The sequence below is a fragment of the Dipodomys spectabilis genome, unplaced genomic scaffold, assembly GCF_019054845.1.
Source record: "Dipodomys spectabilis isolate Male_0828 unplaced genomic scaffold, ASM1905484v1 ptg000480l, whole genome shotgun sequence".
Taxonomy (NCBI): domain Eukaryota; kingdom Metazoa; phylum Chordata; class Mammalia; order Rodentia; family Heteromyidae; genus Dipodomys; species Dipodomys spectabilis.
In genome coordinates, this window is record NW_024871157.1 from 2,200,027 (window position 1) to 2,222,107 (window position 22,081).

General features: G+C 55.2%; 2 protein-coding genes and 1 non-coding gene across 3 annotated transcripts in view; 1 reads left to right on the forward strand and 2 right to left on the reverse strand.

Annotated features, from left to right (window-relative positions):
* Anapc7 (anaphase promoting complex subunit 7) lies at positions 1-18,349 on the reverse strand. Its single transcript, XM_042669004.1, has 12 exons — positions 18,337-18,349; positions 18,157-18,278; positions 14,172-14,358; positions 13,440-13,559; positions 10,975-11,086; positions 10,063-10,216; positions 9,068-9,210; positions 7,562-7,679; positions 6,045-6,241; positions 4,175-4,399; positions 2,829-2,979; positions 1-2,411 (listed from the first exon to the last, which is right to left on the reverse strand). Exons 2-12 carry the CDS (start codon positions 18,255-18,257, stop codon positions 2,222-2,224), a joined length of 1,698 nt encoding a protein of 565 aa, XP_042524938.1. The 5' UTR covers positions 18,258-18,278; positions 18,337-18,349; the 3' UTR covers positions 1-2,221.
* LOC122098606 lies at positions 9,454-9,564 on the forward strand. Its single transcript, XR_006145751.1, has one exon. It is a non-coding gene; the product is annotated as a U6 spliceosomal RNA (small nuclear RNA).
* The window catches only part of Arpc3 (actin related protein 2/3 complex subunit 3), a 14,723-nt gene continuing 10,775 nt past the window's right edge, over positions 18,134-22,081 (reverse strand). Inside the window, exon 8 of the mRNA XM_042669006.1 lies at positions 18,134-18,146. The gene's annotated coding sequence lies outside the window, so the exon portion shown is untranslated. The remainder of the gene's footprint in view (positions 18,147-22,081) is intronic.

The window sequence follows — 22,081 nt, forward strand, 5'->3', positions numbered from 1 at the left end:
TACTGTATAGAGCTATTTTTATTTGAATGTGGCACTAACGACCACCGTGACCCTGATAAACGTTTGCGCATGTTCGAGCTCAGTCTCACAGCCGTGTGAGCCGCTAACATCCTAACTGTGGTGTTTTCCTCCAATGCCTCCCAACATCGCCGACCACGTGAGTATTTCCCCGGGGTGAAGTGACCCTCCCCCAGGCGGCCCCCAGGGCCCTCGGCCCCCCAGCCCAAAAGATCCTAGTGGCATGCTGAAGCTGAGCCGGGGTCGGCGGCTCGCGCCTGTAGTCCTAGCTACTCAGGAGACTGGACAGGCCCAGGCCCCGAGCTCCCATGAGCGAACGTTGGGGGACACAGGCCCAGGCCCTAAGTTGGAAGCTAGTCAGGTCACAGGCGGGCTTGGCTTCCTCTGGCCGGCCGCTCAGCTGTCAGGTGTCGGCGACCGGCCGGGGCCGCCCGCCCTGCCCAGGTGCTGGGCCGGGGGCCAGGAGCCAGTTGGTTTCCCAGCTGGCAGGAGGTGCGGGGGTGGAGGAGAGTGCGGGGCTGCTGCGTCCCCGGGGCGCGCATGCGCCCGGCACGGGGGGGGGGGGGGGACCCTTGGGCCGCCGAGCCAGCCCTGGAGGCGGCAGGGCTCGGGCCTGCAGGAGCCGGGCCTGGGCGGGGAGAAGCGGGGACGGAGGGGGAAGGCGATCCGGGTCCCGCGCTGGCATCACGCTGCTCGCACCGCTCCTCCTGCCGCACCTCTACACTGCTAGGCCGGATACAGAGGGGCACCCAGCACCCCGGGACAGTCGTGACGGCTGGGCTCGGCCTCCCTGCTCTGCTCCCGAGCTGACCTCCCCTCTCTCTCCTTCGCAGCCATACTGGAGTAACCGCTGCTTGAGCGTTTGCGGAAATGTCGGGGGGCTCGGGTGCGCATGCGCGCTGAGCGCCACGCCGGCCTGACTGACGTTGGGGAAACTAGACGCTCCCAGCCGTGGTGCGGGCGGCGGCCCGTAGCGATGCACATGCGCACTGTGGCTTCGTGAGTCGGCGCCCCTGCGGACGAGTTCGGTTCTCTGCTGCAAGGAGAGGAAGGTCCCGAAGCCGAGCCCGCCGCGGCCCCGCCAATGCCTGGCGCCCGCCGGCTGCATGCCGCGCCGCCGCCCCGCCCCAACCCGTCGCGCACGGCCTTCGCCCTGTACAGCCCGCTTGTTCCCGCCGTGAGCAGCAGACGCAGCGCCCCCGCAGCCTCCAGCTCCCGCAGCCTCCTCACCGCACTCAGCGCCACTTATTTAATGGAAGCAGAAGTAGACACGTGGGTGCGATGCCTTGTGATGCGTTTATCCTAATAAAATGCGAGCCTCCATCGTCCCGCACGTGCCTTCCTGACTCCCGGCGCCGGCCGTCCCCGGCTGCAGCCGGTCGATGGGCGCCGAGGCCCCACGGGCGACCGGGGAGGGCGGGGCTGCCACGCCCCGGAGCCGGGGCCCGCGCACGGCAGATCCCGTGTCATGGATAAAACCATGGACACGCAGGAAAGGCCACGGGCGACGGCCAGGGGGCTTGGGGAGGCCGCACTGTAGTTGCCGGTCCTGGGTCTCGAACTCGCAGCTGGGCGCGTCCGCTCTTGCGCGCTGGGCTGGGGCTGTCTTCCCGTCCGTCCCTCGCAGGTCCGCGATGCCCGAGCTTCCTCGCTCAAGCCTGGTCTTCCCCTGGACTGAGTCTCGCGGACGTTCCCGCCTGGGCTGGCCGCTGGCGGCAGCCGGGCCTGGCCTCAGGCGGCAAAGCTGGCTCAGCTCTCAGCCGGCAGCACTCCGCCTGAGCCACGCCTCCGGCCGGCTTTTCACCGGCTCCGCGGCCGCGGCCGCCCCCAGCGCCCTCCCGGTCCGCCCGCACGGCCTCACGTGGGCAGCGGCGGGGCAGCTGGACACGGCCTCCTTTATTGCCGTTGATCCGCCTTCCTGAGTGGCTGGGGTTACAGGCGCCGCCCACGAGCCCGGCCCCTTTACGGCATGAGGCCGGGGACACGGACCCGCAGCGACCTCGGGCCGAAGCCGCGGCCGGCCGTCACCACCGGACGCAGGGCCCTGCGCGGGCCAGGCGCGCACGCCTTTTCCTGGCCAGCCGCCCGGTGCCCCGCGTGCTTGCACCTCGTGCGTGCTCGCACCTCGTCGGCTTCTCCGGGCGTGGTCCGTCCGTCCGTCCGCCCGCGGCCCCTGGCTTTGCGCGGGCGGCGCAGCCGGGCCTCACTGCATGCCGAACCACTGCTCCTGGTCGGCCCACTGCGCCGCCTCGCTGTCGCTGCCCTCCAGCTCCCCGTCCTCCCCGCTCCCTTCCATGTCGTCCACGTCCTCCTCCTGCGTGGCGTCCGTGGGGCTCTCCTCCTTCTCCATCTTCTGCATCCCCTCCAGAGACTTCTGGTCGTTGGGGTCCAAACTACGAGACAACACGAGCGGCCTGAGCCCCGGCCCCGCGCGGGCGGCTCTCGAGCCGGGGAGTCCCGCCGGCCGGCTCCCCGGTGTCGGGGCCGCGCCGCCCGCCGCGTCCAGCGCGCTCTCGGGCTCTTCCCCGAGCTTGTTCCCCTTCCCCGGCGGACACGATGGGAATCCTTTCTAAAAAATGCGGGGCGGGTGCGGCATGGCCGCTCCCAGGGCGCAGGCGCGGGGTGGGTGCGGGCGCCGGGGCTCACGCAGCGCAGCTCACCCGCAGAGGCAACGCACGCGGAGCCCCGGCCGCGGGGTCGGACGCGCACACGGCAGTGCCGCGCACCCGCCGGCTCCTCCGCGGCCGTGGCGTCCGCTCGGCCCGGACGCGCTGAGCCGCCATGCCTTGGTCCTCCTTCCAGAGGCCCACCTGAGCGCGATGCTGTACTGGTCCATGGCCTCCTGGTACTCGTTGACGGCCACCAGGAAGTCGCCGAGCAGGCGGTGCAGCACGCAGTCGCTCTGGTTGGCCAGCGCGCTCCTCAGCAGGCCGATGCCGTCCTCGTACTTCTGCTCCCGGCCTGGGGAGAAGCCGGGCTCCCGTCCAGCCGCGCCAGGCCTCCCCTCTCCTCCCATCTCCACCAGAATCCACCTGAAAACCCAGGCCGCGGGCCTGATGCGCGGGGCCGCCACACCCGGAGCACCTGCGGGGACTCCCCACCACGACCGCACACCAGGACCGCTCACCGACTGCACCATCGCCAAAGGAAGGCGCGGGCCAGAGCCAAACTAAACTTTTCTGTTTTTGTTTTCTTGGTGCTGGGGCTTGAACTCAGTACCTTTTCACTCAAGACTGGTGCTTTACCACATGAAGCTCGCTCTAACTTCAGCTCTTCAGTGGTTCGTTGGAGATAAGGATCTCTGGACTTTCATGACTGGGCTGGCTTTGAACCACAATCCTCAGATGAAAGCTTCTGATTAGCTAGTATTGTAGTCCTGAGCCAGTGGCACCTAATATAAGCTTATTTTCCTTCTAACTTAACAGATATATAATCCAAGCTTCACAGGAGGCTAAAATCTGAGGATTGAAATTGGAAGCCAGCCCAGGGTTGGAAAGTCCATTAAAAGTCCTATCTCCAATGAACCACCAAAAAGCCCTAAATAGAGCTGCTGCTCAAGTAGTAAGTATAGTGCCAGCCTTGAGCAGAAAACCTAAGCAAGGGACAGCACCCAGGCCCTGAGTTCAAGCCCCAAAAGCAGTGCGTATTGCCTGCGACACCTATAAACACATGCATAAGATGGATGGAAAGAACAATGCAAAGCTGGGTGCTGGTGGCTCACACCTACAATCAGGATCACAGTTCAAAGCCAGCCAGGGCAGGAATGTCTGTGAGACTTATCTCCAATGAACCACCAGAAAACCCGAAGTGGTGCTGTGGCTCAAGTGGTAGAGCGCTAGCCTCGAGCTGAAGAGCTGAGGGACAGTGCCAAGGCCCAGAGTTCAGGCCCCATGACTGACAAAAAAAATAAAAACCAAAAAAGCCAACACCCAATGGAAGGCTAGCTACAAGGGACATAACTCCAAACAGTTTAAACTGAAGCCAATTAGTTATGTTCAGCCCACACTAGCTCAGGACAACAAAGAAACGGATTGAAAGTGAGCTGAGCAGACCGTGTGGGCTCGTTTTAGGACGACGTGCCACATCTGCAGACAGCGGAGGGGAGCGCAGAGCCCACATGGGACTCGGGGGACCTGGGGCGGATGGAGACACTCACTCAGCAGCTCCGCCTTCTTCACCACGGCCTTGATATAGTCGGGCCTCTGGCTCAGCGCTTTATCTAGCAGCGTCTTGGCTTTCTCCTGCGTCACTGGGTCCTCTAGACACACGCTGGCGAGCAGCGTTAGCGTCTGCGCGTTTGCACCCAGAGTTTTGTACACATTGTTAGCCATCACCATGGCCTCTCGGATACTGTTAGAGGCGAGGTAACATTCGATGAGACCTGAAAAACAGCACCAAGAAGCCCACTCGCGGGCCGCTCTCCCCAGGCAGCGAACATCCGGCTCAGCGGGGGAGGAAGGGCTGGCCAGGCAGCACCATGGCGATCAGGCGGGAGCCGGCGCTCCCGCACGGCGAGGGGCACAGCCTCCCGAGCGCGCTGTCAATGCACCTGCGGCTGGCAAGGAAGCCGGCCATGCCCAAGAGCAGCGCCAGCTAGCCACAGCCCCTGGCTCCCAGAAGCCAGGGGATTCCAAGGAAACCGAGGACCTCCAAGCGGCCGTGGCCGGCTGAGCGGCTGCTCGCTGGCCTGGGCTGGAGGAGCGCAGCGATACGCTCTGTGGGCGAAAAGACAGACCAGAGGAGAACTTTCTGGCACGCATCAAACAAAAACACCAGAGGCCTAACCTTCAGGCGCTTCTGGCAGCTTCTCCAGCACACTCCTCCCCTCAGTACCTACCATCCCAGGCTTTTTGTTGGGGGGGGGAGGGGAGAGGAGCAGAGGAGGTAGGGAAGGTGCTAGACCTACCTAGGGCCTGAACTTGGGGCCTGGATGCTGTCCCTGAGCTCTACCACTTGAACCACAGCTCTGCTTCTGGCTTTCTGGTGGTTAATTAGACATACCAGCAGTTTTATAGTTTCTGCCTGGGCTGGCCTTGAACCAAGATCCTCAGCTCTTGGCCTCCTGAGTAGTCAGGACTACAAGTGTGACCAACGGTGCCCAACTTCACTCTTTTGTCAGTTGTGGGGCCTGAACTCTGGGCCTGGGCGCCGTCCCTCAGCTCTTCAGCTCAAGGCTAGCGCTCTATCACTTGAGCCACAGTGCCACTTCCTGCTTTTTTTTTCCTGCTTATGTGGTGCTGAGGAATCGAACCCAGGGCCTAAGGCATGCAAGGCAAGCGCTCTACCACTGAGCCACCTTCCCAGCCCCTCCTGGGGTTACCTGTCAATTCCTCTAGAAAACACTGTAAAGGAACGGCACTCATGAGGCGTACTGTGGCGTCTGAGTCGCACGGCGTGGGGCACTCAGCTCCCTGTGGGCTTCCTGGGTTGGTTCATGTGGATCTATGACGTGGGCGGCAGAGCGGCGCCGGGGCAGCGGCCATGCTGGCGCTCGAGGGGACAGCCCGGCCTGCCAGGCCTGACTCGTGGCTACAGAGCCGCTCGGAGAACCCCAGCTCTGCCCAAAGCGAGGCGACAGTGAGGAGTAAAAGCATCACTAAGTGACCCTCAAAGTTCTCATCAGTCCTGGGCTACATCTGAGGGGAAACAGGGGGCCAAGAAATCTGCCTCAGAGACCCCTCATCAAAACCCAGGGGGAAAAAAAAGATGAGAAAAATAGATTCTGAGAAGTATGAGGTGGAAACACCAGGGAAAGCTAGAATGGATGCAAAGTGCCACACACAGCGTTCTCCATCTTCCTCACCAACAGCATCACCTGAGAGCCTCAAAACTACCAAGGCTGCTGGTGTGTGCATGCCTGCCATCTCAGCCTGAGAAGGTGAGAGGATGCTGATGGCCAGCCACGCCAGGGCCAGGCAGCGTGGCGCCCGTGTCCATCCGTGCTGCGGAGGCACACGGCAGAGCTGTGCGGGCCCAGCGGCCGCCCCCACCTCCCCCCAAAAGGAAACACACACTGCCCGCCTCACCTTCATAGCAGTCCAAGCGGCAGGGTGCAAGCCGTATGGCCTCCCGGAAGTGGATGATTGCCTCCTGGACTCTGCCCATGTTCCGGAGCGCCGCTCCCTTCAGCAGCAGAGCCTGCACACTGTTACTGTTCAGCTGAATGGCCTTGGCGCCCAAGTACAGTGCCCGGGAGTAGCGTTTGCTATAGAAGCTGTGGCACCTGGGGGAGAAAAAAACAGAACCCACCAGATCACCACGTGTCACCTGCAAGGAGATCATAGAGAAACCACGTGTCACCTGCAAGGAGATCATAGAGAAACCACGTGTCACCTGAGAAAACATCGGGAAATCACATGTCACCTGAGGGGAGACCTGAGAGAACTCACATGTCATGTGGGAGCGGCTGTAAAGGCGCTGGAGCTAGGTGGCAATGCAGGTCTGCAATCCCAGCACCAAGGATGCAGGCACTGCAAGTTCTAGGCCCGTCTAGACTACTCAGGATCTCATTTTGAGACCCTATCTCAAAATGAAGAAAACACATCCACAGAACAGAGAAGGCCCTCCACGCAAGCTTTGGCAAGCTTTGTTACAAGCCGTGCTTATTGCGTGGTTATTAACGATAAATGATTTAAAAAGGGGGTGGCCGGTGCCGGTGGCTCATGTCTGTAATCCTAGCTACTCAGGAGGCTGAGATCTGAGGATCATGGTTCAAAGCTAGGCCCAGCAGGAAAGTCTGGGAGACTCTTATCTCCAATAAACCACCAGAAAACCAGAAGCGGCGCTGTGGCTCAAGTGGCAGAGCGCTCGCCTTGAGCTGAAGAGTGCAGGGACAGAGCCCAGGCCCAGAGTTCAAGCCCCATGCCAGACACCCCCCCCAAAAAAAAAAACAGGGTGGGGCTGGGAAGGTGGCTCAGTGGTAGAGCGCTTGGCTTGCATGCCTGAGGCCCTGGGTTCGATTCCTCAGCACCACATTATCAGGAAAAAAAAAAAAAGCCAGAAGTGGCGCTGTGGCTCAAGTGGTAGAGCGCTAGCCTTGAGCTGAAGAGCTGAGGGACAGCACCCAGGCCCAGAGTTCAGGTCCCACGACCGGGCCACCCCCAAAAAAAACAAAACAGGGTGGGGTGAGGATCTTGACACAGGAGAAGAAAAAAATAAGGAAAAGCACCTGACAATCTAGATGTAAGTTACAAGCCGAGAGACACTGAAGAACTATTTGTACACCTAAAACTAAGTGAGCACCAGCATGGGCTGCAGCTGTTTTGAGGCCTGGGGTGGCAAGGGAAGGACTTCTTGCAAAACAGGCAAATGCTCTGCCGAGCCAGCGCCGTGGTCAGCGGGCAGCAGCTCTGGCCCCTTGTGCAGAGCACAAGGCCAGTGCGCGTGTCACGCCTTCCCCCTCCCACGGGCCCTCCTCTAAGGAAGCACAGAGAGCAGGGAACACGCCACCCCCACGGCAGGTGTGACTACTCTCTGACCCGAGAGTCCCACCTCCAGCTGACAGAGAGCACGCGAAGACAGACGGCAAGGGACACAGCCGTACCCAGACACCACCCAGGGCTCTGCGTGCTGGTCAGAGATATTGAAAAGGCGGCAGCCGAGATTCTCCACATCTTCCAGCCGCCCTTCTCGCGCCAGCAGGTAGCCATACACATCCATCCCTGAAAGGACAGGGGACAAGATGCACTTTAACCAGGGCATCAAGTCCTGGGACCTCAGTAAAGGCGAGGAGGGGACATGTCCCACTCCAAGGCTCCAGGGCCCGTGGCCAGCCCTCTCGCCAGCAGACCTCCCACTCTCCCACAAAGCGACCACGGAAAGCCAGGGCGCTGGTGCTGGGGCACCCCTGGGATCTCTGCAGGCGAAGGTGGAGGCAGGAGGTCTTGAGTTTGAGGCCAGCCTAAACTACATAGCAACACTTCTCAGAAGCATGAAGCATCAAAAAGGACATCCCTTGGTGGGTGCAGGCGCCGGCTCCAAGCCGACAGCTGCCACCAGACCAGCACTTCCAGCGCCCGACATCTTTTTTTTTTTTTTAAGTTTCTGTTTTTTTTTTTTGGGTCCGGTCGTGGGGCCTGAACTCTGGGCCTGGGCGCTGTCCCTCAGCTCTTCAGCTCAAGCCGAGCGCTCTACCACTTGAGCCACAGCGCCACTTCCGGCTTTTTTCTTTTTGCTTATGTGGTGCTGAGGAATCGAACCCAGGGCCTCATGCATGCAAGGCAAGCGCTCTACCACTGAGCCACCTTCCCAGCCCCCTCCAGCGCCCTACATCTGACTCGTATGTGCGGCCTGCTTTTTGGGTCTTCCTTCCCACAGCTGCGAGCACGCGCACGGGCACGCAGGGCCACGGCCACAGAGCGCTGGTGCCCAGGCCTTCCCATCCAAGGTGAAACCTCTTTCCAATCTGCTCCTAATTTCTGCTTCATTTCACTTTCTTCAACACCTGTTCCCTTACTCCCTTTGCATCCTTTTATCACACTAGGGAGACAGGCAAACCACATGCCCCAAAAGGACACCCAGGGTCTAAGGTGCCATCCACATCCTCCGGCAGGCACATGGCAAACTCGGAATTCCCAAGCTACGATACCCCGCCCCCTCCAAAAAAGAAAAAAATCCAAATAATGGCCTGTGAGATGAAACTTGAATTCGAGAAAAAAATACTACTCAGAAGTGTTAGAGACATGCATCAGAAGACTATTGTGATAAATCTTAGAAAAATCTTTCTTGACAAACGCTATCAGAGCCAGGCACTGGTGACTCACACCTGTAATCCTAGCTGATCAAAAGGGTAAAATCTAAGGATCGTGGCTTGAAATTAACCCAGGCAGACAATCCAGGAGATTCTGATTTCCACCAGCAAAATATCAACCTGGAGGCGTGGCCAAAAGTGGTCCAGCACCAGCTACGAGTAAAGAAAGCTGAGTGACAGGTCAAGTGTGCAATTCCAAGCTCCAGCATACTCACACACACACAAACTGACACTTTTTCTAGTGACCTCCATTGATCTACCCTCTAGAGCCATGCTCACCCTGCTTCCAGGGCGACTCACCTTTTATCAGATAAGGATCTAACATCTGAGCCTGCTCGAACTTCAGGACAGAGTTTTTGCTGTCTCCAGCTCTGAAGTACAGGTCCGCTAAGCTTCCCAGCAGGTCCACGTTATCCCGCAATAAAGACTTTTTCTCCAGTGAACTAGAAAGACATATTGCAAACCTTCAAAACTGTTCTAAATCTGGGGCATACCCATACTGTTTTCTGCATGACTTTTTCAATGATAAATTTAAACAAACTGTATATATTCGATTTGCTTATGGTTTTAAGTCGGACAGGACAGGAAAGAAAACACACAATGAAGTAGATGTGGCTCACTAGCCAGAAAAGAGCTTTCTGGTAGTTTCTCAGAGGACAACAGCCATGGTGTTCAATGCAGCCCAAGTGCTCGTTTCTGCAGCACATCCACTAAAATTGCAATGCCACAGAGAAGATCAGCAAGGCCCCTGCCTGCGCAAGGGCGAAGGTTCCAGATTCGTGAAGGTTCCATATAAAAAAAAAAAATGTAATGCCATTTGTAGCCACTTCCTATTCAACTGGAGGACCGCATCACACCAGACCAAACTCATTCTCTCACCGGCACACTGTCTCAAGAATACAACCTAGGCCAGGCGCTGTAAGCAGCATGGCTTCTGGGGAGACCACGAAGCTCTGCTTCCCGGCGTGCAGGACCCATCATGGCAGTCTGCTTTTTGCAGCTGACTGCACAGAGCTGAACTTAGTGCAGCCTTACATCCACACAGCTTTCCAAGAGAGACATTACATTTGTGATTGTTACATTAAGACAATCAAAGCCCAAAGACAACCTGGCTGCAACACCAGGCCCTCCCACTCTCCTCACCAATACCCATGCCGCCTAATACACATGCATGCTTGCACACACATGTATACGTTCGTTCGTACGTACACACGTACGTGTACACACATGCATGCACGCACGCACGCCTGGACAAGAAGGGCCTAGGCTCACTGGGCTCCGGCCGGGGCGCTCACCAGATGGTATTGATCGCTCTTGAGTTGTCGCCAGTGTGCACAAAGGCATAGGCTTTGATCCACACAGACAGCCAGTCCAGGTTAGGCACCGTCTGGATCACATTCATGGTCATGGACGCCACCTCTGCCCCTTTGACAGACAAGGACAGCAGACCTAGAGCCCAACAAAAAGCAGACAGCGGCGGTGAGGTAGAGCACTGGCCCACAGCGCAGGCTCCCAGCGACCCCATCCTCATGCTGAGCAGCAGAGGAGGGAAAGCCACGCGTCATTTTTGGTGCTAGGGACTGAAACCAGGGCCTTGAGTACGCTAAGCATGCACTACCACTGAGCTACACCCCAACCCTGCAAGACCACAGTACAAGATTTTCTTGAGCGAATGTGTGAATGCAGGGACCTTTTCTAAAGCACTACTCAAGTTTGAACTCAGGGCTTCACACTTGCTAGGCAGGTGGTGTTTGAACACTAGAGCCCTATCTCCAGCCCAGCAAGAAACTTAAAAAGCCCCAAGCGTGCCCCAAGTGGCAGAGTGCTAGCCTTGAGCAAAAAAAACTGAGGGACAGGACTGAGGCCCTGGGTTCAAGCCCCAGGACCAGAACAAAACTGTATTCTAAGCCATGACTGAGAAGTGGCGCCTTCAACAATACACAGTGGAAGCTGGGCACCAGTAGCTCACATCTGTCATCCTAGCTGTTCAGGAGGCTGAGATCTGAGGGTCACAGTTCAAACCCAGCCCTGGCAGGAAAGGCCGTGAGACTCATCCCCAATTAACCCCCAGAAAATCAGAAGTGGAACCATGGCTCAAAGTGGTAGAGTGCTAGCCTTGAGCTCAGGGACAGCACCCAGGCCCCAAGTTCCAGCTTCACAACCAATTAAGCACAAAAAACAGTGGAACCAAACAACATGGCCTTTACCTAGAATGGCATCCAAGGCCAGCGGGCACTGGCGCAGGACCTCCTTGTAGCTGGTGACCGAAGGGCGCTCCTGGCCAGCCTTCTTGTACAAGTTTGCCAGCATCATATTTATCTGCATGAGCACAAACAAAACAGGAAAACACACATACCTACAAAGAAAACAGCTCACCGGGAAAATGCTGGTTTTTATTGCTGGGAAATGTATCCATTCTTCAAACCAAGGAATTACTGCTATCTTTGTTGTTCCAGTCCTCCCATCCCCGAGAGGGAAAGCACGTTATCCTCTCTCCTCTAACTGAATGTTCAGCAGTGTTGGGACCAAGATGCTATTCATGTGGAGAACGTTCTAGAGTTCCAATTAAGATGATCTACTTGGGAAGTATTCAAGTGGATTTCTGTTAAACTCAATTAATATTGAGGCATAAGAAGGTGAACTCGCAAACAGTTGGTTAGGAAGGGTCATATTTCCCCTCATCAAAGGGAATGGCTATGGCCAAGGGTAAAACGACGGCCTTCATTAGACAACTAGACCCATGGCTGGAATCCAGCCTTTTTAACACTCAAAACTCTGACCTGCCAAAAGTAATGCTATAATCAACTCAAACTCACCTTCAGAGGAGACACTGATCCAAGAACAGCCACACTATTGAAATCCAATAAATGCAGATGGATACAGGAGTTTTAGCACAACCTAAATATGAAGCTAAATAAAGCTATCTTAAAGTAATGCTTCCTAAAAGCTCACGTGAGAAAATCTACAAGTGCCAAATAATGTAGAAATTACATTCTCCGCTACATGTAGGAACTATCTTAAGTCTCCAAACACAGAAAACAGGGCTGGAATTAGAGTTCAGTGGCAGAGTTTAAACCCAGTATGGTGAAGAACCTGGGTTCAATCCCTAGCAAAAAGCAAACAAAAACTCCCTTAAACAACACAGAAAATAACTAACTCCTTAATACCAGTACCTACTTAAACATATTCCCTTAAGTCTAGTTACCCATTAGTTTAGGAACACTTGGATCAAGTCCTAACTAAAATGAACTAGGTCCCCACTGCTTAGATTCTTAAAGGTCACGTGGGTGTACAAAATACCTCATTGTCAAGCTCAAGGTAGATAACGTTTCTTCAATAGAACAAGGAGAGCAGGTGCCATGAGAGTGTGGCACACACTAAACACGGCTGCGCGCAGACGCGGGCCTCTCACTGTTCTCCCTACTAGTATTTTTTTTTTTTTTGGGTCCGGTCGTGGGGCCTGAACTCTGGGCCTGGGCGCTGTCCCTCAGCTCTTCAGCTCAATGCTAGCGCTCTACCACTTGAGCCACAGTGCCACTTCCGGCTTTTTTCTTTTTGCTTATGTGGTGCTGAGGAATCAAACCCAGGGCCTCGAGCATGCAAGGCAAGCACTCTACCGCTGAGCCACCTTCCCAGCCCATCAACTAGTATTTTTTAAAGTACTTTCATTTTTAGAGTGTAGTTCAGTGGCAGAATGCTTGCCTAGCTAGGTGCCAGTGGCTCACAACTGTAATCCTAGCTTCTCAGGAGACTAAAGAGGGTCACAGTTCAAAGCCAGCCTGGGCAGTTAAGTCCATGAGACTCTTATTTCCAATAAACAACCAGAAAACTGGAAATGGCGCTGTGGCTCAAGTGGTAGAGTGCTTGTCTTGTTGAAGAGCTCAGGGACAGCATCCAGATCCAGAGTTCAAGCCCCAGGACCAATCCTGCCCCCCCCACACACAAAAAAAAATGCTTGCCTAGAATGCAATGGATTCTATCTCCAGCACAGAAGGAAACAAGAGGTTTTTTTTGTTTTGTCTTTTTGTCAGTTGTTTTTTCTCAGTTGTGTCAGCTGTGGCGGAACTCTGGGCCTGGGCGCTGTCCCTCAGCTCTTCAGCTCAAGGCTAGTGCTCTACCACCTGAGCCACAACACCACTTTCTGGCTTTTTTCTGCGTATGTGGTGCTGAGGAATGGAACCCAGGGCCTCATGCATGCGAGGCAAGCACTCTACCACTGAGCCACCTTCCCAGCCCACAAGAGGTATTTTTACATACATGAACTTTAGTTTCACAAAAAAGAATTTACCAATATCCTCATTTTTAGAGATGTTGTAGGCACAAACTGAAGACCCCACATCTGGTTCCGGTAAGATGCACACCCTGTACTGTATGTAATGTGCCGCCAGCACCAGCACAGCCCTTCTCTATACAAGAGCAAGTCCAAAGTGACCGTGTAGTCCTGATTATGTATAACAATTATCCCATTATTAAATGAGTGTTTTGTAGACCATTATTCCCTACAGCAAGCAACAGCGAAGGCAGCTCTTACAGCACTGGCCAACCACCTCTCCATCAGTAGGGAACAACGTGAGGATGTGCGACACAATGCTCAGACTTCCTAATGTGTCTCCCAAACACAAGCAGGCCTGAGTGGGCGGAGGAGGAAGAAAACATGTAACAAACAACTTACTTTGGGGGTTCTCTGTCGGGAAGGGATCCCGTCAAGTATGGCAATGGCATCTTTATCTTGTTTCAGCATTGTATAACATTCAGCCATTTTGTATTTTACTTCAATCTCAGATGGAAGACACTAAGAGATATGAAAACAAATGTTATTACTAAATATGATCTCAAAGCCAAGTGCAGTAGCTCAAGACTATAACCCCAGTTACCTGGGGGGAGGCAGAGATTGAGGGGCTGCAGTTCAAAGCCAGCCTGAGCATAAGCATCGGCAGGATTAGATGGTTAATTCTACTCACCCAGGAGACTGACATCAGGAAGATGGTGGTTCAAGCTCACACAGCAAAGTATGAGAGACTCCATCTCCAAAATAACCAACAAAAATCTGATGGGAGCATGGCTAATGGCAGAGCATCTGCCTAGCAAGCACAGCCCCACGACGGACCAAAAGAAAAAAAAAAAAAAAGACCAACCAGCACTGAACACAAAATTACTTTAGTCTCTCTCTATTAAAAGAAGTCATAGGGGCTAGGAAGGTGGCTCAGTGGTAGAGTGCTTGCATGCATGAGGCCCTGTATTCCATTCCGCAGTACCACATAAGCAGAAAAAGCTAGAAGTGGCGCTGTGGCTCAAGTGGTAGAGCGCTAGCCTTGAGCTGAAAAGCTGAGGGACAGCACCAAGGCCCAGAGTTCAGGCCCCATGACCAGCAAAAAAAAAAAGTCCTAATTCTATTTTTGATTACCTGGCTTTGTGGCGTAGATGCTGAATTTCCGGTTGAAGGCCTCACTTTTGAAGTTTTACTTAGCGCTTTCTTCTGCTGCAAAGCCATGGTATACTTGCTCACAGCATTCCGATATTCTTTGTCATGAAAGAGAGAATCTGCATGGTATACCAAGAGCTGGAACTTCTGAGATGGAGAGAGTAACTCTCTAGAAACAAAGAAAGTGTACTCACATCTTAGTGTTCACAGAAGCCTGGCACACAAAGAAAGTCAGCATGACTTAACTACCACTCCATGCAAATATGAGGTCAACACATCTACACAATCAAATGTTTTATTTTTTCCCTTTTTTATTACCAAGGTGATATACAGAGGGGTTACAGTTACATAAGCAAAGTAATAAGTACATTTCTTTGTTTTGTTTTTGTGCCAGTCCTGGAGCTTGAACTCAGGGCCTGGGCACTGTCCCTGAGCTTCTTTTTTTGCTCAAGGCTAGCACTCTATCACTAGAGCCCTAGTGCCACTTCTGGCTTTTTCTGTTTATGTGGTACTAAGCAATCACACCCATGGTTTCATGCATGCTAGGTAAGCAATCTACCACCAAGCCACATTCCCAGCCCATAAGTACATTTCTTGTCAACCTTGTTACCCCTTCCCTCATTTTTCTCCTACTTCCCCCCCCATTTCCAACATATTGTCTGTGACTATCTGTTGCATTGGTTCCCCCTTGTCCTTTGTCTCACCATTCTGCTGTTCCACTTCCCTTCCCCAATCAGATAAACGTATATGCGATACCAGGGTACCACAATCAAATACAGTGGCAACAGGGGAACTTTTTTAATTCATTAGCAATGATGATACCTATAAATCAAATCTGATAATATAGAGAAAACCTAACATACCCTTTCTCCTACTTTTTAATCCAAGTCTGTTATCCACCCATTTACACTCTTTAATGTCAGTATCAAGTTTGAGTTTTTTTTCTGTTTGGGGTTTTTTTGGTCCTGGTCCTAGTGCTAGATTGAACTCGGCCTGGGCGCTGTCTCTGAGTTTTTCACTCAAGGCTAATGTTCCACCACTTGAGCCACAGCTCCACTTCTGGCTTTCTGGTAGTTAATTGGAGACCAGAGACTCATGGACTTTCCTGCCCCGGGTGGCTTCAAACTATAATCCTTAGATTTCAACCTCCTGAGTTACCTATAGGCATCAGCCACCAGCACCTGACTTCAAGTTTTAAGGGTATAATACTGACAAAGGAGAGCAAGCCCAGACTTAACCCAAAGAAAGGTTGAAGGCCTAGGAAGGAAACTTTACTTCCTCCCCACATAAGTAAAAAGGCCAGTGGCGAAGTATATGCTAGAATGCATCTTTGTGCATTCATTTGATTCCCAGCACAACAGGAAAAAAAGACTAGAAGAGAGGGAAGGGGAAGGAGATTTAAAAAGAAAAAAAGAGAGAAAGGCAGGCTGAATAAATGCTGGATATAAAGTTTCAAAAAGGGAACTAACTGCTGGGGGTTTGGCTCCGTGGACCAGTGCCTATATGTCTGCAGTCCTGGGTTTGAGACCCAGCACCCCAACACAAACACAGCAGAGCCAGTGGCTCAACACCTCCTGAGGCTAAGAAGCTGCCAACTAAACTCACACGGAGCAGCCTGGGCCAGCTACAGTTAGTCTAGGCAGTCATCAATCGGCTTCAAACCATGCTGTAACATCTTGAAACGGCAAGAATGATGACTAGCACGTCCCTCCCCAATAACGGAAAACACGCTTTGACTTGGTAGCAGGAGAGAGCTCGCAAATAAACAGTGCCTGCCAACAGCGACCAGGCTCCTCACACTGCACCCGGGGTGCACAGCATCTCTCCTTTACTAAAGTGAGGTCCAACGCACACGAGTGGGAATGAAATGGGGAGTAATAGCTGCACTGCTGTCAAGTCACCAACCTCTCCTGACCTAAGCTGCTCCAGAGCTGCCAACACTAGTTGGGGGCAGAGATTCACAGCAATGCCAGCCAGCTGTGGTGGGATGGAATGGAGTCTCTTCCAAGTCAGAGGACCAAGGGTCCTAAGGACACAGGGTCTCCACTTCCACATGTACAAACTCGTGACAGTACCTCATCTCCCTTAGGCTGTAAGAATGTCCTTAGGACATGAGTACTGGTCACACAGACCTGTCTCCAGTTGGTGGCTCACACCTGTAATTCTAGCTACTCAGGAGGCTGAGATCTGAGAATCCTTAACCAATAAGAATCCAACCGGTAAGATTCTGGTTCAAGGAGTAGAGCACCAGTCAAGAAACTATGGAGGACTGGGAAGGTGGTTCAGTTGTAGAGTGCCTGCCTTGCATGCATGAGACCCTGAGTTTGAGTCCTCAGGACCACATAAGCAGAAAAAGCCAGAAGTGGTGCTATAGCTCAAGTGGTAGTGCCTATCCTTGAGCTGAAGAGCTGAAGGACAGTGCCCAGGCCCAGAGTTCAGGCCCCACGACTGGCAAAGGAGAGAGAGGGAGTGAGAGGGAGTAGGAGGGAGAGGAAGGGAGAGAAGGAGAGAGAGAAGGAGGAAGAGGCAGTGGGGAGGGGGGAGAGAGGGGGAGAGAGTGAGAGGGAAGGAGGGAGAGAGAGAGAGGCTATCGACAGTTCGAGGACTGAGTTCTAAGCCTCAGTACAGGCACCAATGTACACACACACACACACTCTGCTGTAGGAAAGCAAGGCAGTGGTAATCCTTTTAGAGTCTTCCTGGTCAACGGGCTGAGAGAAGAGCTCAGCTGAAGCCTGAACCGGAAGGCTGCGCTCAAGGGAGGATTCGAAGCAGCAAGTACAAAGACGGAGGGTGGCGGACGAGCCCCTGCGGCTCACGCCCCAATCCTAGCCAAGCGGGAGGCCGCAATCTGAGGATCGCAGCTGGAGCTCAGTGCGGGCGACCAGCCACAGAACGTGGACACCGGAGATGCAGCCTCCGCGGCGGGGGGCGGGAGGGTGGGCGTGGGCCTGGGCCTGGGCCTGAGCCCCCGTCCCCGGCCCCGTCCCCGCCCCCGCCCCGGCCCCCGCCCCGCGGGCAGGGCGCGCGGCCCGCCACGTCCTCGCCCCGCGGCCTCGCCCCGCGGCCCCGCCCCGGCCGCGGCCCCCGACCCGGCCCCCGCCCCCGCCCCCTGCCCCGCCCCGGCCCCGGCCCCGGCCAGGCCCCCGCCCCCCGACCCCGGCCCCGGCCCCCGCCCCGACCCCGGCCCCGGCCCCGACCCCGCCCCCCGCCCCCGGCCCCCGCCCCCGGCCCCGGCCCCTGCCCGGCCCCCGCCCCGGCCCCGGCCCCCGCCCCGACCCCGCCCCCGGCCCCGGCCCCCGCCCCGGCCCCCGCCCCCGGCCCCGGCCCCCGCCCCGACCCCCGCCCCGGCCCCCGCCCCGACCCCGGCCCCCCGCCCCGGCCCCCGCCCCGGCCCCGGCCCCCGCCCCGGCCCCCGCCCCGACCCCGACCCCGGCCCCCGCCCCGGCCCCCGCCCCGGCCCCGGCCCCGGCCCCGGCCCCGGCCCCCGCCCCGACCCCGACCCCGGCCCCCGCCCCGGCCCCCGCCCCGGCCGCCGCCCCGGCCCCCGCCCCGGCCGCCGCCCCGGCCCCCGCCCCGGCCCCCGCCCCGGCCCCCGCCCCGGCCCCGGCCCCGACCCCGACCCCGGCCCCGACCCCGACCCCGGCCCCGGCCCCGGCCCCGACCCCGACCCCGGCCCCCGCCCCGGCCCCCGCCCCGGCCCCGGCCCCGGCCCCCGCCCCGGCCCCCGCCCCGGCCCCCGCCCCGGCCCCGGCCCCGGCCCCGACCCCGACCCCGGCCCCGGCCCCGACCCCGACCCCGGCCCCGGCCCCGGCCCCCGCCCCGACCCCGGCCCCGGCCCCGGCCCCCGCCCCGCGGGCAGGGCGCGCGGCCCGCCACGTCCTCGCCCCGCGGCCGCGGCCCCGCCCCGCCTCCGGGCCCAGGCCTCGGCCTCCCGCCGCCCCACCCCGCTCCCGCCTCCACTCACGGGTTGTTGTTACTCATTGTGAGCAGCAAGCTGCTGAGGAGCCGCACGTTGGAGTGCAGCCCCGCGGCCGCCATGTCCCGCACGTGGTCGATCACGCTCATGGTGCGCGGCGGGCGCGGGCCTCGGCGGCGACGGCAGCGCGGAAGGCCGGTAGCGGAGCCTCAGGGAAGACCCCGCAATGGCGGCGGCGCCGGGGCCCATCGGGTCCACACGTGGCACCGCCCCCGAGGGCGCGGGTGACTACCGCAGTGCCTGCGCTGAGCGGAAATTGCGTCTGCGCGCCGCCAGCTTGCCTGAGCGCCTACCTCGGGGAAAAAGGCGTCTCCGTGGGGGACTTGACGTGAGGAGCGGGCCGGGCTGAGAGAACTTCGCACCAGCATGAGATACGTAGAATTTCTTAGTAATAAAGACAGATACCACTGAGGGGCGGGAGAATTTCGACAGCTGATATTAAACATTTTCATCAGGCGCCGAGGACAGACCTGTCGGTTGGCCGCTCGCGCATGCGCGCCGGGCGGGAGGCGCCACGCCCCCTCGCCCGCGGCCGCCGGGGTCTGCTGGCTGGCACGCCTCCCCCGCTTTTTTAAGTAGTGTTCTGACCTTGGTACTTCCACCTGTGCCAACAGCGATCTCGATGGGACGCCCTCGTCTGACTAGGCGCGCAGGCGGGAGGCGTGGCTTCCCTGTGGAATTCGTGGCCAGAGCAACGCGAGCGGAGGCTGGGCCCACGCGTGCGCAGGCACGTCCCGCCAGCCCGTCCCCCAGGGTCACGCTTATAAAGAGCTTCAGCCGGGCGCCGGTGGCTCACGCCTGCCATCCCAGCTACCCAGAGGCTGATCTGAGGCTGGCGGTTCAAAGCCAGCCCGTGCAAAACAAGCCTAAGACGCTTAGCTTCAGTTAAGCGCCAAAGAGCCTCAAGGAACCGGCTGGGTGTCGTCCCTTAGCTCTTCTGACCAAGGCTGCTGTTCTACTACTGGCTCCGCTTCTGGCTTTTTGGTGGTTAAGTGGAGGTAAGAGTCTCATGACCTTCCTGTCTGTGCTGGCTTCATGTCATTCTCAGGTCTCAGCCTCCTGAGTAGCTAGGATTACAGGTGGGAGCCACCTGCACCTGACATTGATGTTATACCAACAAGGGCATATATAACACACTTGGAATACACAAGAGATTTCTGCGCGTGGCTAAAGTTTTTTCTTCTTTGTAGAACCATCTTCTAAAATGACAACTTGGAGCTGGGCACTGGTGGCTCACGCCTGTAATCCTAGCTACTCAGGAGGCTGAGATCTGAAGACCACCGTTCAAAGCCAGCCTGGGCACAAAAGTCCATAAGACTCTCCTCTCCAATTAACAACCAAAAAGCACGAAATGGAGCTGTGGCTCAAGTGGTAGAGTGCTCACCCTGAGCACAAAAGCATAGGAACAGCACCCAGGCCAAGCCCCCAGGACCAGCACAAAACAAACAACAAAAATGAGAATTTTGGAGCTGGGAGGGATGATCTTTTATTGGCCACGAACTCTTGGTAAGCCCGGTCATAGATGCAGAAGGAAGTGGATCTCTTGAGGGTTGAGGAAAAACATTAGAAGAGCGATTTATAAATGTCAGTGCTCTGCACCACCTCCTCTCCAAACATCCCACACCCTCCCAAGAGGAAAATCTCTCCCAGATGTGCTACATAGCTTTCTTAGATCTGTCTTTCTTGTAGGGGAGGAGGAAACACAACAACATACAAATTGCTCCAAGGGAAACATTACTTAATATCCCATGAGTGTCTGCTTGGTAGAAATTTCTGACAAGAAATGTCTTAACACCTGAAGGGAACAAATTTCACCATTTAACTCCCCTGCAACAGGGATATGCTCATCCCAGATAAACTGCCATCTGTAAAGATTTTTATTTTTGTGCCCATTCTGGGGCTTGAACTCAAGGCCTGGAAATTCTCCGAGTTTTTTTTTGTTCAAGATTGGTGCCCTATCACGTGAGCCACAGATCCTACCTACTTCTGCCTTTTTTTGGTGGCTAACTAGAGATGAGTCTCACAGATTTTTTTTGTTTGTTTTAACATCTGTATTTGCTATCTTTTAAAGCGCACTGTCTCACATATTTTTCTACCTGACTCCTCAGATCTCAGCCTCTGAGAAGCTAGGATTATAGGCGTGAGCCACTGGCACGTGGCAAAAAGTGGATAGTCTTGTGCCTGTAACCTGAGGTTTTTCTAAGGGTTAAATAGGATTAAAAAGTATCAGATGGTCAGCACACTGCCTGCTTACCTGAAAACTGCTGTTGCAGAGTTAAAGCAAAGTGGAAAATTACAATGAATGGTTTATCTCAACGTTAACACAGAGCAGATGCGGCCCTTAAATTACCCCCTCTAAATGGAATTGTCTTCTGCACATCTATAAACAAAACCCAAGGAAGCAAACCAAATGGCTTTTGGTGCTATTAGTTTGTGTCACTTTCTGGATGTAGCTTCAATGTTTATGTACTTCTTTTTTTTTTGAGGTCTGGTCGTTGCGTCTGAACTCTGGGCCTGGGCGCTGTCCCTCAGCTCTTCAGCTCAAGGCTAGCACTCCACCACTTGAGCCACAGCACCACTTCCGGCTTTTTTCTTTTTGCTTATGTGGTGCTGAGGAATCAAACCCATGGCCTCATGCATGCAAGGCAAGCGCTCTACCACTGAGCCACCTTCTCAGCCGCATTATGTACTTCTTTAAAAAAAGATCTTCAGGGCTGGGAAGGTGGCTGAGTCTCACAGACTTTTCTATCCAGGTTGGCTTCAAACCATGATTCTCAGATCTCAGCTTCCTAAGTACCTAGATACCAGCACCCAGCTCTATTGATCATTTTTTTAATTGTTATTAAAAAGATGATGTACAGAGGAGTTAGTTATGCAAGTCAGATAATGAATACATTTATTGTTGGACAGTGTTACCCCTTCTCTTGCTGTCTCCGTTTTTCCCTCCCGACCCCAGCTATCAAGAGAAGTTTTTATTTTTTATTGTGTAGTAGTAAGGATTGAACCAGGGCTCATGCATACTGAACGTGTATTCTATCACTGCACTCTAACCCCATATCAAAATAGGAATGTCCTCCATATCAGGAAATGCGGGGTGGAGGGAGCGTAGTCGTGGAGATGGGAGGGCAGGGATGGTAGGGGAAAAAGGAGGGGGCAACAATGTACTTATTACCTTGCTCATGTAATTGTAATCTCTCTGTATGGTATTTTCACAATAAAAAAAAAACATTAAATTTTTTTAAAAAAAGAAAAATATAAAGAAAGAAAAAAATGCATGAACCTGACACCAGTGGCTCACACATGTAATCCTAGCTACTCAGGAAGCTGAAAACTGAGGATCACAGTTCAAAGCCAGCAGGGCAGAAAAGTCCCTGTGAGAGTCTTACCTCCATCTGACCACTCCAAAACCCTAAGTGGAGCTGTGGCTCAAAGTGATAGAGCACTCCCTTGAGTAAAGGAACTCAGGGACAGCACCCAGGCCCTGAGTTCAAGCCCCATAACTAATAATAAACAAACATATCTGAATTACATGTATGACACAGAAGGCAACCGGCTGTCTCCATTTATCCACATTGTCTGCAGCTGTTTCTAGCACCCACGCTCCCCCTGCTGGTCATTAGGGGAACAAACCATAGGGTGACTTGTTCTATCAAAGGGGTTCACAATTTGAAGTGGTGGGGTGGGGAGTCAGAAAACAAACCTTTAATCTGGAAATGAGTCACCTTGGCTCCCTTGTCTTCCTTCCTTTCCCTTTTTCTCAGGTCTATGAGTCCACAACAGACTTTCAACTCAAACCCCAAGATAAGAATTTCAATTAAATTTTAAAAACAAAACACACCCAAGTTTGCATAAGAAAACTTTTTTTTAGAACAGTACATGGACAATTAAGCCCATAAAATGAAGGAAGCTTGAA

Coding starts and splice junctions, on each gene's coding strand:
- Anapc7 (XM_042669004.1), bottom strand. CDS start 18,257: ATGAGCGTGATCGACCACGTGCGGGACATGGCGGCCGCGGGGCTGCAC. Junction 4,400..6,044: donor CCGCTTGGACTGCTATGAAG/GTGAGGCGGGCA, acceptor GCTGTTTTTCAG/GTCTCATCGAATGTTACCTC. Junction 2,980..4,174: donor GAAGAAGGCGGAGCTGCTGA/GTGAGTGTCTCC, acceptor GCTTCTCCCCAG/GCCGGGAGCAGAAGTACGAG.